The following is a 23,365-nucleotide window of genomic DNA, read 5'->3' on the forward strand; positions in this document are numbered from 1 at the left end:
TGAATGAACATAAATAGCTGAACGCAAGGTAGCCTGGCAGAAAATAATAATGTTACATGTCGGTCTGTGCTCATAATCTTATACAACATACACTTATATGTTGGAAAGATTCGTGTATTTCCTAGGCATTCTATAGAATGCCTGAAAATCAGGCATTCTTTAGAATGCCTAGGGATTCTATAGAATCCCTGGTGGGTCAGGCATTCTATAGAATACCTAGGGATTCTATAGAATGCCTGGTCGGTCAGGCATTCTATAGAATGCCTAGGCATTCTATAGAATGCCTGATTCCACACATTGCCTGTAACATATATGTTACAGGCAAAGTGAAAACTCGGACATTTTGCAAAATGCCTAGGCAATTTGCAAAATGCCTGACCGGCCAGGCATTTTGCAAAATGCCTAGGCAGTTTGCAAACTGCCTGACCCACCAGGCATTTTGCAAACTGCCTGAACTATTTTCCCAGGCATTTTGCAAAATGCCTGACATCAAACTCGCACTAGCGGTGATGTATAAGCAAGCATCATTTCTAACTGGCGCTTACAAAAGTTAATCGCTGTCAATGCGCACCAAGTGAGAAGACACTGCGTTCTCCGGGTAGCGCCGCCAAGTTCAGGTCACTGAGCCCCAGCGGCCATCGGGTGCCGAGCACCGGGCGTGGTTTCGTTGGTAAACATGCGCTCGGTACAATAATTGCGCTGTTTCTAAGAGCCCTTGGTGACTTTTTGAAAATGCTGTGGGTGGATATTGACCACAAAAGAATACTCTATCAAATTACGAAAATTTGATCGTTACACGTTTACATTATCAATCGTCTCTGCCAGAACAGTAGCCCACCAGAGCAGAATACTGGACATCGCAGCTTTTATACACACGGCTACAACTGTCAACTCCGAATATACGAAAGGTACGGAGACGGTGGCTCAAGTCCATTCAGTGGTAGTTCCATCTCGACGGAATGACGCAAGACGTAGTTTACAGATATCACGAAATTGATGCGCGGTTGGCACGGTCTGTTATGTTGTCCATTCCATGTCCCTCCTAAGTGCTGAATGGGTGTAATTTTAACGGGTTCAGCACCAGGGCATCTGGACCAGGGCGCTCGGCATCTAAATCGGCCATCCCCCGGTATCTGAAGACCTTACCATGAAGCTGAGGCCGCTAAACCTCAGGCTGCAACCCTGACTTTATACCGTCATCCAGAAAAGATGCAGCTGGATTTCGCCAAGACCCACCAAATCTGGACCATTCAGGACTACAGATTCAGACTTTTTCAGTGATGAGGCGATATTAGAGCTTTTCTAAGTCACTAACCATCCCGACAAACAGTTCTGAGCCAACAGCAGCTCAGAGGCGCTGCACCGTCGAGACAGTGAAGCATCCACTGGCGATTCTCGTTTGGGGCATGATGGGCTACATACTTTCATAGGCCTCTTTGAGCTTCACCACGTGCCGCAGGGACAGACCACGTGGCCGGTGATAACTTGTCAGCGAGGTGCTGGAGAACACTGACGCAACTACGAGCAATCAATTTCGGGACACAAGTACAATATCCCGCAACAATTTCGTAACACCCTGTATTCGTGACACCCCTGTATTTAGGCTCAGGCTCAGGCTCAGTGGAACGTTTATGGTCAACGCCTGAAGTCAACAAAAACGGTGGAATATATGGAAACTCAGGCATTTTGCAAAATGCCTGGCGGGTCAGGCATTTTGTAAAATGCCTAGGCAGTTTGCAAAATGCCTGGTGGGTCAGGCAGTTTGCAAACTGCCTAGGCATTTTGCAAAATGACTGGCGGGTCAGGCATTTTGCAAACTGCCTAGGCATTTTGCAAAATGCCCGGGTTTTCACTTTGCCTGTAACATATATACATAGTCCTATGGTGGGTCTGAGCAAACTCGGCGGGGCGGGTGGGCGGTGTCCGGATAAATTGCCGAAAGGCGATTTGCCGCATGTCATTTTGCCGAATGCATTTTGCCGATGTGCTTTTTGCCGACGTGTCAAAAGTCGAAATGCCATTTGCCGACATGCCTTTTTGCAGAAATGCCAATTTGCCGAAATCATTATTAGCCGAAATGTTAATTTGCCGAAATGTCAATAAGTCGAAATGTAATATTTTCAGGCTCGTTGTTTGTAAGGCATTTGATTATATCGTGTTTTTGTTTTACTTTAATGACCGACCTCCTTACAATGATAATGAAACTTACAATGCAAGTACCAAACTGAGCTGTATATCAAGCCAAATCATTCCGGGATTATCATTCATCAAACATCAGCGCATCCGACGAGGACAAAGCATGCCCTTATACGAGCTGAGTGTCGCCGAGCCATCAGACTGTCGTCTGACGCAGATGCTCGAGCTCGCTCCTGCCAGAAGATCCAGCAGCTGGGGCATTTCACGACAGATCGACCCAAAAAATCGCGAAATAACACCCTACCTCTCCAATTTCAATGAACTTTTGGCTAAGGGGTTATCTAGTTAGCCCAGCGATTCGTATTGTAACATTTTCAATCACATCCGTCGAATACTTTGGGAGATATTGCCCCAGGCAACTTAATGACTAGCATAAAAAATATAAATTTCATCCGCGGATATTTAGCTAAATACTCATTAGATTCATATAAAACTGCATATCCCCACAATTGAAATTAAACAAAGATTTTTGCGATATCAATTATTTTGGAAAATTTTCGATGTTCTTTTTTACATATCATCCATTTCTAAAAATCAAACTTTGTGAATGCGGCCATCTTTTTCTTGCAATTTATTTTTGCATATAATCAAGTAAAGTAACCGTACTCTCATAGTTAATATCCAAAATCGTAAGAAAAAGGCCTGATAATTCCGAGGAGCTTTCGGCTTACGCCTTCTTCAACTCGCTCCTCTACTTTATTTTCCTTTTTGGCGCAAACACATTGAAATTCAAATCGATAGCAGCTGCAGTTAGGCACAGGCACTTCTCCAAAGGGTTTCATAACTTTGGAGCATTATAAAACATAATTATATAATACATTACCAAACATAATAGATACAGTTACAGAATATTTCCTTACATAGGCTGCAAAGTACAAATATATTCACAATGAAACTAATACCGCCTGATTAAACATTTTCGCCGAACAAGGCAAGCCTGGGTTAAATAAATACATAATTCAGTGACAGTTCTACCTAATTCAATACGAATTTTACCATAACCTGACGATTTGCAAAACAAAAACACGAAAACGTGCACATACAGGGGTGTGCGCTAGAAGCCGGAAAAAAAACTAAGGGAATGAACTGAAGGCGTTTATTTGGTATCGCAAGGTTTCACTTCAAAATTTTTACTTTTTTATCGAAGACTGATCCCTCCTCTATCCTATCGTTCGACTCAACCCCCTCCAGCTCCAATCACAGCCTCCACAGGACGCCGGAACCTGCCGCAGGCGTTGGTGACCTGCTCCCGAAATAAGTTGGCCACGGCCTGGATGAAGGCGGTGCTCAGGGAGTCGAAAGTGTTGTGAGTTCCTTTATTGGACTCTCTCTCAAGGACGCCCCAGAGAAAGTGGTCGCACGGACACATAAAATCTTCTGGTCGGGAAAGAAGCTGCTCTGGCCGGTGGCTCTGTGCTCCAAAGAAGTGATGATCAGCTAACATCTCCGAATCTCCTGGTCTTTATGACTTCTGAGAGCATCTGCCTCACCTCGAGAACGGTGCTCATGATATCGGAGATCCTCGTGAATGGCACGAAGAACTGTTGCCTTGCGCAGATTGAGCCTCGAAGTCACCTTCTGCATGGGCAGGCTCGGACCTTCTCCAATAACGGCCTCGGGCTGCTCCAAGAAGTCCTTATTCCGCTTCCGAACCTCGAATCGGCCCTGTTCCTTTCTCTTGGGAGTCAGAGACTCACTCATCGTCTCTTCAGACTCTTTGAGCAACTTCGCAAAGTCGTACACGGTATATTTCGGGAATCGAAAGAAGTCCAAAATTTCCTTGGGCGCGCGGCCGCAACGGAGGGCCACAAAAATCGCGGTGCGGCGCTCTAACTCAGAGGACATTTCTACTTATTTTGTTTCCGATCGAAGGCGATTCAAGTCACAAACCTATGAGGAAAAGAAGAGTGATATATTTAAAAAAGTTTATATGATACACCAAGTTAAAGTTTTTCCGGATTCTAGTGTACAATACCACTCGAAAAAACACATATGTATATACACGATGTCACAACTAGCCAGTCGAATCGCCACTCAGTCAGACTCAAGCACGAATCAGGGGCCAGGAGGAGGTTTGAGTGTTCAGAGTTAGTTTTAGATCTCGAATGTAGATGAATTCCCAGATCTTTCGGTCTGGGCCGTCTCTTGACACATGCAAAATTTGAATGGAGACGTTGCTGCTGTTAAGTTGAATATCAGGATGTTTTGTTTGATGGAGGCCAAAATGGGTGTCTTGTTTTACGTTTTTGGCATCACGAATGTGCTCGTTGTACAGTCGGGTACAGGTTGATGGTCCACTATTCTTTATCCACCGGGTTCCTATGGCTCAGCATTGGCAGCAGCCGCCTGGTACCGGTAGGCTGTGCCGCATGACCCGAGTGAAGCGGCACAGTCTACCCACGCTGTTTGACATCGGCTCGGGTCGCCGGGTGGAGCGCTTTGTAGACCAGCTGTCGCGTCAGACCAGCGCGGGGGGAGAGGCTCGTCTCGGTGGTTGGCGTGGGCTGGCGAGTGGTGTGGGGCGCGTTGGTGGACCATGGGGGCTGGTCGGGTGCGTATGGTTACTTGCTGCATTGCACATTTTGCGTCGCTTAACCTTCGCCCCAGTGGGGAGGGGGGGACATATGTTACCACCCTGTCGCGTTTTTTGCGTGTGAATAAAGAACTGCGGCACGTAGCGCTGCGTCGCTTGGGGTAGCTTTTGGTACATCAATGTTGGACAATGTGTGAAATTTTTGATCCCAGGTCATGTTAGGTCAGGTCACCAGGTCAAGTTAACTGACCAAGCCTAAAAACAGTTTGCAATCATGTCCAGCCTGCAGTATTCGTCAGAAAGGTTTTAAACTTGGTGGATTGCATGCTGTTATGGGCGCCTACAGTTTGTATATCTCGGATTTTTTATATCCGTGACCTAAGGTCAGGTCAGTGGCGTGACCTTTCCATCACAAGTCAACGGAGAAAAATGAAAATGCCTCTAGATCCGTGTGTACGCATAGGAACAGTCCAAATATTTCAGAATCACAATGATTTGGACCACCCGTGATGAGTTAGGTGTCATTTTTGCTGATAGCCTCTAGAAAGGTCATCCGAAGTCATTTGAGGCTACAAACAGATTTTTGCCAATAACTCGCGATTGGAAAGAGATAGAACGCTAGGGATGGTCTCATTGTGTTTGTCTTGTTGAGACGCATCGACTGATATGCAACATGACCTTTTCGGGTCAGGTCATGACCTTGACCTGAGGTCAAATTTTCAAGTTGACCTTTTAAGGTCAAATTATAGTTCATTCGACGCGTCTCGGCGAGAGGAACACGACTCTGGCAATAGAAATGTCGTGGATTTTTGTAGTCGAAAGTTATTGTCGAAAAACACAGCTATTTTTGGAGTTTTTGCCCTCTGGAGGCTAAACCGTTGACCTGAGGTCAATTTTGATAATGACCTTATCAAAAGAAGAGTTCAAAAGCTATCGATTGCTGTTCCATGCGTTTTTCTAGCTACCATAGTTCCTGAGATAACGGCATGTTTTCTGAAAAATATAATGACAATTGGCAAATTTTGACCTTTGATGACCTCTGATGACCCCAATATTGCTCTAAGATGATAAAATGACTGAAATACTTTCAAACGTACGCATTGAGAGCTATCGACTGCTTTTCACCGCGTCTTTCTAGCCTTCTTAGTTTTTGAGTTAAGAGGTTGGTGGTAACATATGCCCCCCCCCCCCCCCCCACTAGGGCGAAGTTGGCTGAGACCGCCACAAGGGCGCGGGTTAACAATTGCATTCCTGTTTTTGCTAAGCACAATGCACAGAAGACCCAGCGAATATAATTTACTTTACTTGTGCATTGTGCAAAACGCCATTTGGCACGGTATCGAGGCAACCACAGGTCTTGTGTCTGCATGATATTTAGGCAATACGTTTATGAAAATGGTAGATTGATGCTACAGGGTGTTTCACTAAAAGTGTCAAAAAGTAAATGCCTATTAAAGTTATATAAAATATGCAAATCACGTGGTTGCGCACGTGGCTTGGTTGCAAATTTTTGGACATTTATGCTTTGTCCATTTAAGATATATTTTACACTCATACGGAGCGAGGGCAGGAGGCCAAAGTTACTAGTCGTTTTTTTCCTTATGCAGAACAAGAACAGGTTATTTACACCTCAACAGGAGGGGTGAATTACACTTACCTTTGGCGCCATCAGAAACATTGAAACCGTATGCCGACTTTTTAGGAAACGTTTTATTCTCTCACCTCGCTACGTTCCAGATTATAAAAGGTTCAAAGGGCTTCTTGAGAGGTTTAAAAGGGTTCCTTCGATGCCGGTCGCAGTCCAAAAAAGACGGGGTCCCCCACTTCTCGGCGGAAACCGTTGAAAAGGTCAGGGTCTTTTTGAGGGTCTTTGAAGATAACAAGAAGCTAATTTCAACATCAGAAATAGCCAAGGCCTTACACGTTATCAAAAACAGCCACTATAATGGCTGTAACCACCAGGAACTGGCTGGATTAGAAGTTCCTGCACCGAAAAATCAGCTGCCTCGCCGCCCGCCTCTGGCCAGCGCAAAGCCCCGATCTGTCACCGTTTTGCTTCTGGTTTTGGTCAGTAGCTCTCGCAGAGCTGAGGAAGACTCAAGTCGCATCACTTCGGGAGCTGAAGAGCACCATGCAAGGCTTTGCCGACAGTCTGGACGCTGAAGATGAAAACGGGCTGTGAGGCACCTCCGGACACGTGCCGAAACGGTGCATCAAAAGAAGGGGCGGATATGTGGAATAGGCTTGAGTGACGGTGCTATCGTTTTTATATATTCAAATGTCCAACAATTGCGGATGAAATGGTATGCAAATTTCCGTAGAAAACATTGTTATTATGTGCATTATGACCTTTTACTTTTTGACACTTTTAGTGAAACACCCTAGATGTCAATTCGCCTATGCTAAATGTCGGCACGTATTAAATGAATGAATGAATCAATCAATCAATCAATCGACATGTATAAAATCGTATTAATGGCGCGCAACCACTAATAGCAATCAAACCAGAGGTGGAGATCTCGGGGGGGGGTCGGAAGGGGGGTCAGGACCCCCCCCCCTGAAAACGAATTACTGCTATGTAAGTCAATGGTACTGCATCCAGCCCGCCTCCATCTGCCCGGCCTAGCGTACCAGCTTGTGTCGTAGGTTAGGGCCACCTTTCCATACCACCCGTACGTTAAGCCCACTGGTTTTCAGGATGCCCAGCCCCCCCCCACTGAAATTTTGACAGATCTCCACCCCTGAATCAAACCATCCTAACTCGGAAAAGCAGCCGGAGCCCTGATGAGGCTCGAACCGGGACTCCACGCTGTAAGTTTTGCCAATGATCCATCATCATTCCACCAAGCTAGAGTGACCGGTACCTGGACCCACAAAAACATTCATTGACTTTGTTGCCGACCTCCCGGCCCCGCCGCCCGCCCGGCCAGGCTTCGCCCCGGCCATAGCCACCATCCGGTGTAGCTCAGCGTAGGAGTGCTAGACTGTCAAACTGACCGGTAGTGAGGGGCCCGGTTCGAAACGGTTCGCGTGCTGGATATTTATTTTTTCAGAAAGATTATTTGATGACTGACCTGTTTTCTTTCTTTGCTGCAATTCATGAGGAGACCGTATGCACCCTCGGCCTCACATGTCCTTCCGCACCCCACTTGGGAGATGGGTGGTTGACCCCCCCCCCCATGGGTTTTGTGAATATCTCTAAAACTAATTTTTGGAGGGGGGATATGATCGGTTCTATGCGACAAGTGACCACACACGCCCAGCCCCAGGTCCGCTCACTCCCTCCCCACATCACCCCCTCTCCACACTACACTCCAGCCCGCCTCATCCACCAAGCCGAGCCAAATCGGCAGGCCTGACACTTACCCCCCCCCCCCCCCCACCCCCTCCCTAGCCGGTGTGACGCAGCGTCCGGTCAAATCGCTCTACCAGGCGACCCGAGCCGGTGTCATACAGTGTGGGTAGACTGTGCCGCATAACTTTCGGGTCATGCGGCACAGCCTACCGGTACCAGGCGGCTGCTGCCAATGTTGAGCCATAGGAACCCGGTAGATAAAGAGTAGTGGACCATCAACCTGTACCCGAATGTGCCTGAGTCTGACTGAGCGGCGAGTCTCACCTACATAAAATGACTCGTCGTTTTCGCACAATGCGCAGTCCAACCGGTAAATGACGTTTTTGGTGTGACATTTTTCCCGTAGCCCCGCCTCGCAGCATTGGCACTGCCTCCCTCCTCCAGGGCAGGGTGTAGGGAGGAAAGCAGAGCGTACCAGCCTGTGTCGTAGGTTAGGGCCACCTTTCCATACCACCCGTACGTTAAGCCCACTGGTTTTCAGGATGCCCTCCGTTTTCCGACAGAGGTAGGTCATCGTCGACGAAGGGGAGAGCCAGGTATGTACACAGGTTCCGGATATCTGCTGGGGGGATCCGTGCTATCGTAAGTTATATCGGACGTGTCGGCGATACTTCTCTCGGTACGAAACTTCTCTCGATCGGAAGAAAATCGGAGGGATGAAAATGAAAGAGGGGCCAATCGGGGGTCAATATATAGCGACCCCTATTGCAAATAGACTGTCTGGGACATCTCTGTAAATTTGGGGAGATCGTGTGTCGGCATTGCCACGTTCGTAACGGAACTGTTCCATTTGGAGCCCGTCAGTTGGCGTCAAGAGTTGGCGCAGCGAGCGCCCCGAAGACTGCGTCTGCGCATAAGGCTTCGCGATGGAGGGGCCGCAGGGTGGGTGCCGACGACCTTTTCCCATACCTGCTACATTGCATGATTAAATCGAGACATCCAGGCATTTAAACGGCACGTGCACTGTACCACACTTTTCAAAGTTTAATGCAATGCTTTAATATTACCAGCCGTGTGGTTCAAGGGGTGTGGTTCAACATGTTGAACCACACGGCTGCTGACGTCACTATCATATAGTTGTGAGCTTTTGGCAGGTATGGGAAACACCTTCCAGCCCTAAGGCCGGGAATTCAATAAATGTCACCTCGCTTTTTTAGCAAAATCACCTCGGGCCTAACGGCCCTCGGAGTTTTCGCTAGAAAAAAGCCTCGGTGACATTTATTGAATCATCCCGGCCCCGGGCAGGAATATATTAAACTGTACGGCAACGCCAAGACCAAGGTAATCAGAGGGCGCTCAGATGATCGGGAGGTTTCAATTGATCAGGGCCCACCAGGTGACCAGGGAACCCTCTGATAACCAGGGCATAGGCGGCGGAACGGGGAGGGCACCGGGGCACCGTGCCGCGCTTTGATTTTGGCATTTTAACATTAGCCCTATGGGCGTTGCATGGAAAGAATGGGACCAAAAGTCGGCAGTGCCCCCCCCCCTTAATTGAAGGTGTTCCGCCGCTACTGAACCAGGGGCCCTTCCAGTAACCAGGGACTCCTTCAATAACCAGGGGCCCCTCAGTAAACGGGGGCCACTCAGGTTACTGCAAGAGACAGGAGTCCCTTATAACCAGGGGCCGGCAAGGTCTCTCAGGTCCGTTTTTGACAAAGTTGTTATTGACGTAATGTGCGAGCCCTTTGCCATCAGCAGAGGGCCCTTTCAAGCCTTTTTAGGGCCGTTTAACGTCTCTTGAGTTCCCTTTAAGGCTAAGGGCCTCTACAGCAGCCGAGGGGTCTTTGAGGCCTTTTTGAGGGCCTCTTAACGTCAGCTGAGGACCGTTGGACGGCATCTGAGGACTGTTTGGGGCCTTCTGATGGCCAGTAGATGCCAACTGAGGGCTCTCTGACACCAGCTGAGGGCCCCCTGACACCAACTGGGGGTCTTCTGACACCAGCTAAGGGCGCTTTTATATTTGACACGAGCTCAGGGCCCTCTGACGCTAGCTCAGGGTCCTTTGACGCCCTTTGGGACCTTCTGAGGTCCGTTTGACGCCAGCAGAGGACCCTTTGGTGTCATATGAGGGCCCTTTGCTGCCTTCTAAGCGGCCTTTGAGGCTTTTTGAGGGCCGCTTGACGCCAGCTGAGGACCGTTGGACTCCAGTTACGGACCGTTTGAGGTCTTCTGATGGCCATTTCGCGCCAACTGAGGGCCCTCAACATTAGCTGGGGGCCCTCTCACACCAGATAAGGGCCCTTTAAAGCCTTCTGAGGTCTGGTTAACGCCAGCTGAGGGCCTTTGAGGCCAAATGAGGGCCCTTTGAGACCTTATAAGGGCTCCTTGAGGCTTTTGAGGGCCGCTTGATGGCATTTGAGGACCGTTGTACTCCAGCTGAGGACCGTTTGGGCCTTCAGATGGACTTTTGGCGCTAGCTGAGGAGGGCTCACTGACACCAGCTGGGGGCCCTCTGACACAAGCTAAGGACTCTTTAAGGCCTTCGGAGGGTCGTTTGACGCGAGCTCAGGGCCCTCTGACGCTGGTTTAGGGCCCTTTGACGCCCTTTAAGGTCTTCTGAGGTAGGTTTAACGTTGGCTGAGAGCCCTTTGAACCCATCTGAGGGCCCTTGAGGCCATCTTGTGGCCCTTTAATTGGCCATCTGAGGGTCCTTTGACACCAAATGAGGGCCATTTGAAGCTAACCGAGGGCCCTTCGAGACCATTTGAGGACCCTGTGACCCCATCTGTGGGCTCTTTGAGGTCTTTTGAGGGCCATTAAAATTTCACCACAATACCCTTGGCTGCACTACTGGGCATTTATGGACTCTTATTGGCCTGCTGGGGAACGAGATGGGCCCTCCCGGTCTTTTCAATCATTATTTCAGTTCATTTTACATGGTCTTTGGCGGTCTAAATAATATTTAGATGCCCACTCGAATGGGGGGGGAGGCCACATACCCACTCGAATGGGGGGGGGGAGGCCCGTGCTCTCCTTGTTGGCCTTGCTGACACTACACCGCTTCCCCTCCCTCCGCCATAAACGCACCGCTGCACTGTTAGGCGCCGACAAATACGGACCGGCGCCGCCACCGGCTCCCCCGCGGCCTGCCTCGCGTTGACATAGCCCTTCCCGAACACCAGTGCAACCCCCACGCGGCCTAGGTATCGCCACGCCCACCTGTCCGCGGCGCGGCCTCTGATGGAGTATCGGATCATTGATGGTGCGATCCATGTTTTGGGTCAGATTTTCGCAATTAACGCGAAAAATTGCCCAATACACTTAAAATTTCAAAATTGAAAAAAATGACGTGAAAGTGAACGTTTTCAAGGTGTAAATGTAAACCGCTCTAGCGCAGCCATTTTTGAAGAAATCGACTTCAAATTTTGCACACGTGTTCATCAACCATATTTGTTTAGCATATATTTCGGTTTTGTGAAAATTTTGAAAATTTCTTATATTTTTCTCTTGAGAAAGAGGTAAAACTTCGCTACGATCGGCCTTCCGATCGACCGAGAAGATTCGTAAAGTTAGTTCGTATCTTCACAATTTGCGATGCAACTTGCGTACCTACTTAGCCTACGATGTGATGGATCCCTCCAATATCTGTTCCGATTCAATTTACGTTTGATCGCAACTGCGAGGTGCTTTGCGATCACATGGACCTCTGTTCCGCAATGCCTCCCTTTTTACTCGAGTCACCAAATGGGGCGGGTATCCGTTCGTCAGGAACAGGGTTTCAATCAATGTCAAGCTTCGTGCTCTGGGGAGGCCAGGAGAGGAGACTCTAATGGCCCTTAGCATCTGTGATCTCAAAGTATTTTTTTTTTCGTTTTCATCGGGAGGGCTGACTCAAAATGTATGATCACTGGTGATGCGGTCGGTTTGATGTAGAGTTCGCTGATGTAGATCCAGCACCTGGATCAACAGCAACAGCAGCAGCAGCAGCAGCAGGAGGGACAACAACGGCAGCAGCCAGAGCAACAACAACTACAGCAGTCAAGTGCTCAGCCGCAGCAGCAACAGCATCAACGACCGCATCGTGACAGCCAACAAGAACAAGATCATCAACCACCTCAAACTGTTCAGCAGATTCAGCGAGATCCAGAGCAGCAGAACCAGCCTCAAACGCAACCGCTACAGCCACGTTTCCCAGACAACGACTGTGGACAAGCGCCTGTTGGGTCCAGCGAGTTAGAAAACTCACTAAAGCAGGTAAAGAAAAAGATAATAGCCACCTACAAGAACCACAACAAACCTACACCTAATCATAGCCGTGCTGAGATAGAGGCTCTAAGCCAGCTTGCCAAGGACCAGAGTGTTGTAGTCAAGCCCTCAGATAAAAGTAAAGGTTCAGTTTTGATGAGCTCCACGGATTACACTCGTAAGATAGAATCTATCACATCGACCTATGAGCCGGTGGAGCGCAATCCCACCCCTCGGCTAGAGGCCACCACCAAACGTACTATTCAATTCATAGGTCGATGAGTGGAAAGGTCGAGGATAAGATTGTAAAGGCAATCGTTCCGCACTGTTCTAGAACGGCGGAACTCTATGGTTTACCGAAGGATCACAAGCCAGATATACCTCTCCGGCCGATCGTGTCGGCTTCCGGTGATCCTTTGGACAAACTGTCATGGTTCCTAGAAAAAAATTGTCAACCAGCTCTTACAACATGTGCCAGCTCACTGAAAGAACACAGCTCAGTTCTTGCAAAAGCTGTCTGTTCGTTACCCTACAGGTTTTGACCAAGGTACGATTTTGTTCAGTGTAGATGTTGTAAACTTGTACGGTAACATCCCCATTAAAGGGACTGTCCCACCTTCAAAAATTGCTTTCATATACTGTTCTTGTGTTGCAAGACATAGATTAGGGGCCCCTGTACACGAAATTGGCAAACATTCGGCCCATAGTTGGCTAATTGTTTAAAAATTCCAATTTAAAGCTTTTGGATCGATTACGTCATATGATTGTTTTTTATCGGGCAAAGTTTTTTTCCTAGCTGCCAAATCGGTGGCACAAAGTTTTGTTACGCTTCTGCCGCGAATAGTACAAACATTGCGCATGAAATCACAAAACTCAGGAAATTGGTATTTTAGTAACTGCATGTTCCATGCAAGTTCAATGTTCATGGAAAGGATTGAAGTGAAAATTGGAAAATTGAAGCTTGAACTTTGTCAAGAAGAAGGTCGCAAACTGCAAAGAATATCAACAAGGCCTTATTTATCATTTTTAAAAGATTATAGTATGCTCCCTTATAAGCAAAAGGAAAATATTGATGTTTGAATTATTGATGCTGCCCACAATGTCTTGGGCACATGGATGATGGAAGTGAGCTCAACTTCAATAATCAGACCTAAGAATCACAATGGATACAGCCATGAGCCAGACTGCAAAGTATGGCAATTTTGTCTAGATGTTGTCAGTGCAGACTCCTTCGTCTGGTGCGGAAGTGTGGTGCGGTGAGGATTTGGTTTGGTGTGGTGCAGATTTAGTGTAGCGGGGTGCGAATTTGGCTTGCTGTGGTGCAGATGTGCAGCATTGTGGGGACTTGAGGTCAGTGCAGATTTTGACTGGCCATTTTGGGGTTTGGTGCATTTTTTTGTGTTCTCAGAGCCCCCTTTGGTGTGAATTTTCTGGCTCTGTTTGCAGGGTTTATTTCAATTTTGAACTTAGGCCAGTGCTCCTTGGCGACCTGCGAGCCATACTCTGCAGTACTGGCCTGGGCCCATGAGCAAAGTAATATAATATAGTCTGTTCAAGATTCAATATAATAAGTCTGCAAAACACACACCAGCAATTGTAATTGAAGCAGAATGAATTGTAGTGACCTGCATTTGTATTTTTGTTGTGTCTGTGAAAAATAATAAATATACCTACTTATTGGAAAAATCGTGGCCTTTCAGCACATTTGGCAGAGTTGTGTGACTCTGATTTAGTGGCTCATGTGGAATGCAACGAGCTGCGGAACAAGCTTGAATAGCATTTTGCCTCAGGGCTATCTGCCAGAAACATTTCATCTGCATAAATTTGTCTACAGGCAAGTCTGACAAATTTGTGGATTAACTGGGGACCTTGTAAGCCTGCATATTAAATTCTAGCCTACCAGCTCAGCCCTATCCTCAGTTTCAGCATGATAACAGTTCTGATCAAGTTCTGATTGTCATCACTGAGACACCAATGGAGTCCTCTGAAATTTTGCCTTTTAATTAAATTATTTGTAAGAGTTTCAGCTACATTTAGACCAAACGTTTCACTCTCAAAGATCTGCGACCTACCCCACTCGTCCAGTAGGGTGCCTGGCGCGCAAACAGTCCAGCAGTGAGCTGCCAGCCGGCACGCAGGGCAGCAGAAGGCAGCGGCAGCAACGGCAGCTGGTGAACACGTCTTGGACTGCAGCCACGACATAATCTAGGCTAGCGTCTATTCAATTTGTCCATGTACAAGTCCCACAGCTCCTGCCCGAGGTCGCGCAAGTCAGGGAACTGACCACCTCCAGCCCTGGCGTGGTTCACTGACTAAAGATATTTCAACTGACCAGTCAGAGTACATGTTTTGCAACTTTTATCCAAGTTATTTGTAATATTCTAAACTGAATTTTAGGCATGACTTCATTTTCAAGAGCTACACAGAACACACCTTCCCTGTGCAGAACGTCTATTGTCCTAACATTAGTCACATAGTTGCAAGAAGCGACTTGAATGCGGAACCTGCCTGTTTTGAAGCCCTGTTGTCTGTTGGGTGACACTGCACAGAGGTAAGGATGGGGTGTGATTTTGCTGCTGTTTGTCAGGTGCAATATGTGTGTCAATGATCACAAAGTACTCTAAAGGTTTAAAAAATGCACAGCATGGCCTAACAAAACACATTACCTAGGTTTTGGCAAGCAGCGCAGCGACTGTGGTACAAAGGCCCAGTCCTGGTCCCATGCTCATGTTAGTAGCTGGATCTGCTCCCAGGAAACAAAGGTAAAACACTATTGACAGCTTTAAGATGAAATCTGCAGGAAAACTAAGCCATCTATAGAATCTAACATAAGCTAAAAAGCGCAACAGAGAATTTCTGATTCAACGTGCAGCACTTCCGCTTTCATCCGCCATCAGCAACTCAGTTCAAAGAATGATGCATTACATCACTAAAATTTATTTCAAAACACCTCTGCATGGTGTTTACACAAACAACAGTTCTTTACTAGACATGGTCGACCTCAGGCCACCCACACTTCAGCAAACAGGGTATTATCAATGTTTAACGGCTCAAGGTTAGTCGTCTTGGATGTTCAGAAATAAAAAGGTGAACATTCATTGTCTCTTCCTTAGTTGTCACCACCAATAGATTGTGGACTCCTCAGAGCATGTCTTGATTATGGAGTTGAAACAGCAGTGAGCAAATCATTTATCATTTTGATACTATGATTAATTTCAGTGAGTTGCACACTTCAGAACTTGACACCTGCCATTGATAAGTTCATGGCTCTCGCATTCTTCAGTCACATTTAGGACGGCCTCTTAAATATTTAAATACAAAAATAAAAATACTGCTAGAATTAGAAGACTATTAGAATTAGTTTGGCATATCAATTTAATTCTCCACCTCGTGGCGCCGGAACGAATGGGCGCTGTTCCAAGAGGCGTTGTTATTTTTCAAGGTTTCAATAAAAAAACAAGTCGACAGATTCAGAAACTTCGGAAAAGGCGGAAACGTCACAGGTTTTAAGTGCCAATACCAATACATTGTGGCACTTATTTGCACAGATGTCAAAATCAAACACGAATTTATTTGCGATGAAGTAATTGCTGGAGAAACGGTTTTCACGGCTCTGATTTTCAAAGAACGCCCATCAAGATGGCTATCTCAACTCAATTCTAATGTTAAGGTGGGACAGTCCCTTTAACGAGGCGATCGATGCGACCATCCGCTTACTTGAGCACCACGCAGAAAATATTGACACCTTCGTACTGGATTTAGGTAGTGTTCGCGACCTTCTCACACATTGTCTGACCAACAACTTTGTTCGCTTCGGACGGAGCTATTTTAGACAGGCCGAAGGAATCGCGATGGGTAGTAGGGTGGCCCCGCCTCTAGCAATTGTTTTCATGCACGCCCTGGAGACCCTTTTCTTGGCATCCCCACGCCTACAGCCCTCCCTATACATATGAGATATGTAGATGATGTGTTTGGAGTGTGGACGCATGGCAAAGAAGCCCTCCTTGAGTACTTCTCATTCCTAAACAGTATCCACCCGTCCATCACGTTTACCCTTGAGCACACTGCTGATACCAGGGTTCTGGCATTTTTAGACTCTAAAATAACGATCGCAGAATCTGGGGCCTACATCAGCGAACTCTACGTCAAACCGACCGCATCACCAGTGATCATACATTTTGAGTCAGCCCTCCCGATGAAAACGAAAAAAAATACTTTGAGATCACAGATGCTAAGGGCCATTAGAGTCTCCTCTCCTGGCCTCCCCAGAGCACGAAGCTTGAAATTGATTGAAACCCTGTTCCTGACGAACGGATACCCGCCCCATTTGGTGACTCGAGTAAAAAGAGAGGTATTAAGGGACAGAGGTACAAAGAAACCTAATGTTTCTCAGTCCGAGCCTGTGTACCTGGCTCTCCCCTTCGTCGACGATGACCTCTGTCGGAAAACGGAGGGCATCCTGAAAACCAGTGGGCTTAACGTACGGGTGGTATGGAAAGGTGGCCCTAACCTACGACACAAGCTGGTACGCTCTGCTTTCCTCCCTACACCCTGCCCTGGAGGAGCATAGGTGTAGCAACGTATCTCTTTGGTGAAGGATACCTTTCACCAAAGTTTTAGATTGGTGAAGGATCCTTCACCAATCTTGAGCAATGCAGGTGAGGGTCTTCACCAATGCTGGAACGACTGGGTTCGACGGTCGACCTAATGTTAAAAAAAGCAATGCCGAATGGGATGAACAAAAAGGCTAAAACGGCAACAGGTACCTACCCAATTACCCCATCCTTTCAGTTATGAAGCGTTATGCCCACCTTTTTTCACAATTCACGCCATTTAATAAATGATAGGTAATATATAATACTGAACGAGGCCGGTGTAAATAAATTTTCAAGACCGAGGTCCATTCCTAACTGAATTTTTGAACGAGGCCGAAGGCCGAGTTCAAAAATCAGTAAGGACTGAGGTCTTGACAAGTTATCACCGGCCGAGTTTGGTATGTATTTTACTGTATGCCAATGATAAAACAATTGTCTAGACCGAAGCTCTTAGCGGTTTTTTGAACGAGGCCATCCCAAAATGTTGACTTGGTAATGCATTTTTGACCGTGGTCACTTTGCTTACACCAGTTATTACCACACCCCTCAGGCTAATGTATTTGAATAGGCCAGGCATACAGTAAAGCCGAAAACTGTATTAAAGTTGGTAAACGTGTAAATGTGTCTCAGTAAATGCCGTGAATATCGAAATAAATTGGCTTGTTTTTGCTCGTGGGAAAGTTGTAAGACTTTGGTCACGAAAAAAATGCAGTGGAGCATACCTTTAGGTTCCAAAGGTATGCTTGGATGGTGGATACCTTTGGTAGGTATCCAAAGGTATGCTTGGATACCTAAAAATTCAATTTTAGGCGTGTACTGAAAAGTTGACGTTAATTAGATGATAATGGCGATTGGCGCGAGACATTTGCGAGAGAAAAAAAACAGGAGTTGGCGAAATTCCCCCCCCCCCTCCACTGCGGTAAGGTCCTGCACCCTCTCCGAAGGTTCAGGTGACATCCTTCACCAATATTTTTGGCGCTCCTACACCCATGTGGAGGAGGGAGGCAGTGCCAATGCTGCGAGGCGGGGCTACGGGAAAAATGTCACACCAAAAACGTCATTTACCGGTTGGACTGCGCATTGTGCGGAAACGACGAGTCATTTTATGTAGGTGAGACTCGCCGCTCAGTCAGACTCAGGCACATTCGTGATGCCAAAAACGTAAAACAATACACCCCTTTTGGCCTCCATCAAACAAAACATCCTGATAGATTAGGGTGCAAGGCCCCGTGTAAAGGCGGACATTTGGTCAAATGGGGATTAGAAGAAAAAAACCATGTCCTTGATATTATCAAGAACTTTGGAAACTGCATACGTTCCATGCGCTTATGAGACATTTGTTGCGCAGTGTGTCCTCCCTGCATATTGCCGCCAATTTCTCGGCATTTCCAGCGGTTCAAACGTTTCTCCTGGGTTTTAGGAATCGCCAGAGCGTCAATTATGGCGTATTTGCTACGAGTAGAGACTCAGCAGCGAGTGGTTATGGCTAGTCTCAACTATGAAATATAAATAAAAACAATGATGATTTAGTGACGTCATCATTTGCCTTATGATTCACCAATGGGATGGCAGAATACGAGTATTATCCTGCTAGCAAAGTATTTCGAGTTTCGACCATTTAAGCAGGCTACCCAATGTGAGGATTCTTGAATATTAGATACGTTAAAACTTAAAAGCATGCTACTTAACACATATTTAACGAGTTTTGTCAGTCCTGCACTGGCTGCTGAGTGCTGGTATGCCAGTCGCAGTGTAGAACCAAGTACGTCATAGAAAGTCCTACCTCCGATATTCCTTTTTGACCTCCTTCAGTAGATATCGTCGACACTCGACAGCAATGCGCCAGCTTAGATGAATGCACCATGCTGTCGGTGTTTCCTAAGTTGCTTTGTTGTAATATTTTATTAAATTTGTAACCCAATTCAGTACTGGGAAGCGCGCAACAAATTCTACAAAGGTATGATGATATTGAGTACTAGGTGTTATCACTCTATGCCTATTGCCTACCCCGTGCTCAATGGATTATTAAATTGACTCGATGGCTTTATTTTCACCAGGATTTTGTTTTGTTGCTTGCTTGTCCAACAAAATTCCTTGCTAAATTATTATTTATAATACAGGGTGTTTCACTAAAAGTGTCAAAAAGTAAAAGATCATAATGCACATAATAACAATGTTTTCTACGGATATTTGCATACCATTTCATCCGCAATTGTTGGACATTTTAATATATAAAAACGATAGCCCCGTCACTCAAACCTATTCCACATATCCGCCCTTTCTTTTGATGCACCGTTTCGGCACGTGTCCGGAGGTGCCTCACAGCCCGTTTTCATCTTCAGCGTCCAGACTGTCGGCAAAGACTTGAATGGTGCTCTTCAGCTCCCGAAGTATTGCGACTTCAGTCTTCCTCAGCTCTGCGAGAGCTACTGACCAAAACCAGAAGTAAAGCGGTGACAGATCGGGGCTTTGCTCTGGCCAGAGGCGGGCGGCGAGGCAGCTGATTTTTCGGCGCAGGAACTTCTAATCCAGCCAGTTCCTGGTGGTTACAGCCATTATAGTGGCTGTTTTTGATAACTTGTAAGGCCTTGGCAATTTCTGATGTTGAAATTAGCTTCTTGTTATCTTCAAAGACCCTCAAAAAGACCCTGACTTTTTCAACGGTTTCCGCCGAGAGGTGGGGGACCCAGTCTTTTTTGGACTGGGACCGGCATCGAAGGAACCCTTTTAAACCTCTCAAGAAGCCCTTTGAACCTTTTATAATCTGGAACGTAGCGAGGTGAGAGAATAAAACGTTTCCTTACAAGTCGGCATACGGTTTCAATGTTTCTGATGGCACCAAAGGTAAGTGTAATTCACCCCTCCTGTTGCGGTGTAAATAACCTGTTCTTGTTCTGCATAAGGAAAAAAACGACTAGTAACTTTGGCCTCCTGCCCTCGCTCCGTATGAGTGAGAAATATATCTTAAATGGACGAAGCATAAATGTCCAAAAATGGGCAACAAAGCCACGTGCGCAACCACGTGATTTGCATATTTTATATAACTTTAATATGCATTTACTTTTTGACACTTTTAGTGAAACACCCTGTATATATGACCTTTTTATTCCAAACCTGACACCCTCACATGTGCCTGCTGCTAGCTAGTTCTTTCCTCAATTTTCATTTTAATGTAGGTCCCACTCCCTTGTTGCTGAATTAAATCACCACAAAAAAAATTGAAAGTTGACTTGTATATTTGATTTTGTATTTCATATTTTTGCTTACATCTGCCTGTTGTTGAAGTAGCCAATCGCCAAGCATTATGTAGCACAGACATTGGACAGATTCACATTTTTACTGTAATTTGCATGTGGGCTTTTGTTGTTTTGGAATTCAGAGTTTAAAGTTGGATTTTGCACACTAAGGTTATCAAATTTGAATTGTAATAACAACAATCTTACTAGCCACTGCATAATACCTTTTGTGGTAGAAGTTGCATGGCAAATGGTGGGTGGGGGTGGGGGGGGCAACCTAGAATCAAGAATGCAGGTTTTGGGTATGCCGGTATTTTGGCGGTTTTTTTGCTTGGGGCATGGTAGCATGCCGGTATCCCAAAACATTTTGGTGCCGGTAGAAGCCTTTTGGGAAAATTTTGCAACTCTACTTTGTAGCCAATGGTTGCCAGAGTACTCTCGTATTGACTCAAAGAGGCGCGTTGCCACTGGCCCATGCGGGTGCCGCGCCGGGCCGGGCGCCGGTGCCGGTCTCTGACCTGTGTGCCGCAGCGCAGTAGCAGAGGCCGGCTGGGCTCGGTCTGCTGCTGCCGGTGCCGCTCTCTATTACCTGTGTGCCGCAGCGCAGTAGCAGAGGCCGGCTGGGCTCGGTCAGCTGCTCGAAGCCGGTCACCTCGGTGCCGAGGCGCAGCCGGCCGCCGAGCCGCTCGAACTGGCGTCCGTACTCGCGGGTGACGGCCGACCAGTCGACGATACCCGTCTGAGGCGACCACAGCGCGGCCACGCCCTGCGGCACCGGCACCGGCACTGTCACGGCCCGCACTCGACCACCACCGGACGGCAGCCGCCCTACCTACTGCACTCACTCAGTTAACAAACAAAACAAATAGCTGCGCTGTTCTTAGAAGAACGCATAAAACTTGGATATTGGGCAGAGGACAGCCTGTGCACCTACTGGGAGACATAAACCTGGACGTGTTTCAGCCAAACAAACCCGGGGTAAGGACGTACTTGGATCTCCTCAGCCATCTATCTGGTTTAGGCCATCAAAACCATTAACTAGTTTTGGCTCCCACTCGCAGTTCCGGTGACTTGCGTCCGTCTCTACTGGATCACCAGAGGGCTGTTCGGGTCCCTGCAGCATAAATCTGTGCTGCGTGCATCATACTTGGGTGACGTCAGCCGCCTGGCTCCGCCCACCCTCCGCCGGCACGCCGCGGCCGAGCGTCGCTGCAGCCTATTCCACGTGCGGCGAACCGTGGCGCGGGGGACTGGTAAATCACCAGTGGTGATTGTCGTTGAAATATCCGTTAAAATGCGTTTAATAGCAATGTGCCACTGAAAAGAGTGATAATGATACAAAAAAAAAAAAACAGCATACAAACCACTCACAAGAAGAAATATTGGACGGTAAACGTTAATCCGCGTCACAGTCGCCTCGTGCAGTTGCTATTTTCGTGCTGCAGGAAAGACAAATATGCTTCAGTAGGTGACGTCACACAGGCGATGACGCAGTGGTGTCGGCGGTATTGAACTTGCAATGAAACAGAGATTAACCCGCGAATGGCTGGGGGGGGGCCTTAAACGCCCCCACTTTTTTCGCCGGGCCATAGACGGCGCCAAATTGCCAAAAAAAAAACGGCGCACCACAGGTGCGCCAAATTTTGGTACCTGTAGGGAATTGATTGAAGTCTATTGTGACAAAATTTCAAAAAATCGGTCGGAAAAATTTTGAGATATCGAGGTTTTAGTGACGTCATGGTTTCACAGTTTTCGACCAAAAACGGCATATGTTCAAAAAATCATATAAAATCACAGAATAGACATACAGACATGCCGTAAACGGCATTAGACTGCAAATACCATGAACAATCAAATGTTTATCTTCGATTATTTATTATCGTTTCGCATTTGCCAAAATCTTGATCTGAATCTTGGCAATTTCTCGTGACTACTTCAAGACCATGATACCTACATTTCTTAAATTGAACTTTTTGCGCCAAACACGTACACATATGATAAAATGAATGTCACCATCGTGTTCTACGCCCCAAATTACCCATAAAACATGTGTCACAGGCTGCGAATATCAGTTTTGATTTTCGGGGATATGTGCCAACCCGGTTGACCTGACCTTGACCCTGGCCTATGCTTGACTGACCCCTACATGGGGCTGACACTCTTGTAGGCCTTATATGATGGATTCTGCACCGTTTTGACAGAGTTTATGACGAGAGGCGCTCATTGCGAAGTCCTGAAGTCCATGCTGCTGAAAGCCCGATTTCAGGTGTTTGACCTGACCTTGACCCGACCTGTGACCTCAAAATTCAACTTTAAAGTACTCATCTGAAGCGTCTCGTCGCGTTCTTTCGTTTGCCGCCTCGTGCGTTTCGCTGCGCCTATTGGTTCTCGAGTTATCGGCTGGGGGCGTTTAACGCCCCCCCCCCCAGCAAACGGTGGGTGGCGAAATACCCCAGCAACTGCCGGGTTCATATGTATTTTTGAAATTTCGAAAAATACGCTATTTTTGATATATGACACATCGAGTTTTCTCTCATTTGTATTTTTTGGACTTACGGACCAAATTTTTTTGAATTGTTATTTCTTTAAAAAAATATTTGGCTCATTGTTAACCCGCGCCCCGCAGGGGGGGGGGGGGCAGAATATGCCCCTCCCGTTTTTCGCCAATAACTTCTAAACGCGTTACACCAGCGACGTTAAACTTTCAGTACCTTATAATACATCAATTTGACACGTTCCCTGAAAATTTGAGCAAAATCCGTCGGAAAAATTTTTGAGAAAATGACGTACTGGTGACGTCATGTTCGCCATTTTCGCCTAAAAAACGGCAAAATTTCAAACGCCGCTAACATCTTCGTTTTTAAAGGAATCAAGACGTAACAAAAAAGGGTATAAGTGATTTTACTTTGTCTATCACAAATGTCTATCTAAGTTTTTTGAAAATTTTGGATTTTGGCCTATTTTTTTCAAAAAAAAACTGATTTTTTAGGGAAAATAATTATAAAATCCAAAATTTTGAGTGTATAAAAAACGGAATATATGTCAGACAAATGGTCTATGTGCACCTACATACCAATTTTTAGAAAATATCGGTTAAAAAATGGAGTTATTCAAAATTTTATGACGTCACGACACACAATTTTTGAAAAAATGAATTATTTGGAAGTTATAGACCTCGTACGGAAACAAAAATAGCATTATTCGATTTCCCGTGGCAAACTGCATCAGATAGACACCTTTTTAGGCCTTAACCCGCGCCCCA

At 46.6% G+C, this 23,365-nt stretch overlaps 1 protein-coding gene across 1 annotated transcript in view; it reads right to left on the bottom strand.

Moving 5' to 3' along the window:
• The window catches only part of LOC122366331 (L-2-hydroxyglutarate dehydrogenase, mitochondrial-like), a 146,841-nt gene that overhangs the window by 1,483 nt on the left and 121,993 nt on the right, over positions 1-23,365 (bottom strand). Inside the window, exon 6 of the mRNA XM_043338492.1 lies at positions 20,693-20,869. Within this exon, the coding sequence (XP_043194427.1) occupies positions 20,693-20,869 (177 nt within the window). The remainder of the gene's footprint in view (positions 1-20,692; positions 20,870-23,365) is intronic.

Source organism: Amphibalanus amphitrite, unplaced genomic scaffold (genome assembly GCF_019059575.1).
Source record: "Amphibalanus amphitrite isolate SeventyFive unplaced genomic scaffold, NRLGWU_Aamphi_draft 000797F_arrow, whole genome shotgun sequence".
NCBI lineage: Eukaryota > Metazoa > Arthropoda > Thecostraca > Balanomorpha > Balanidae > Amphibalanus > Amphibalanus amphitrite.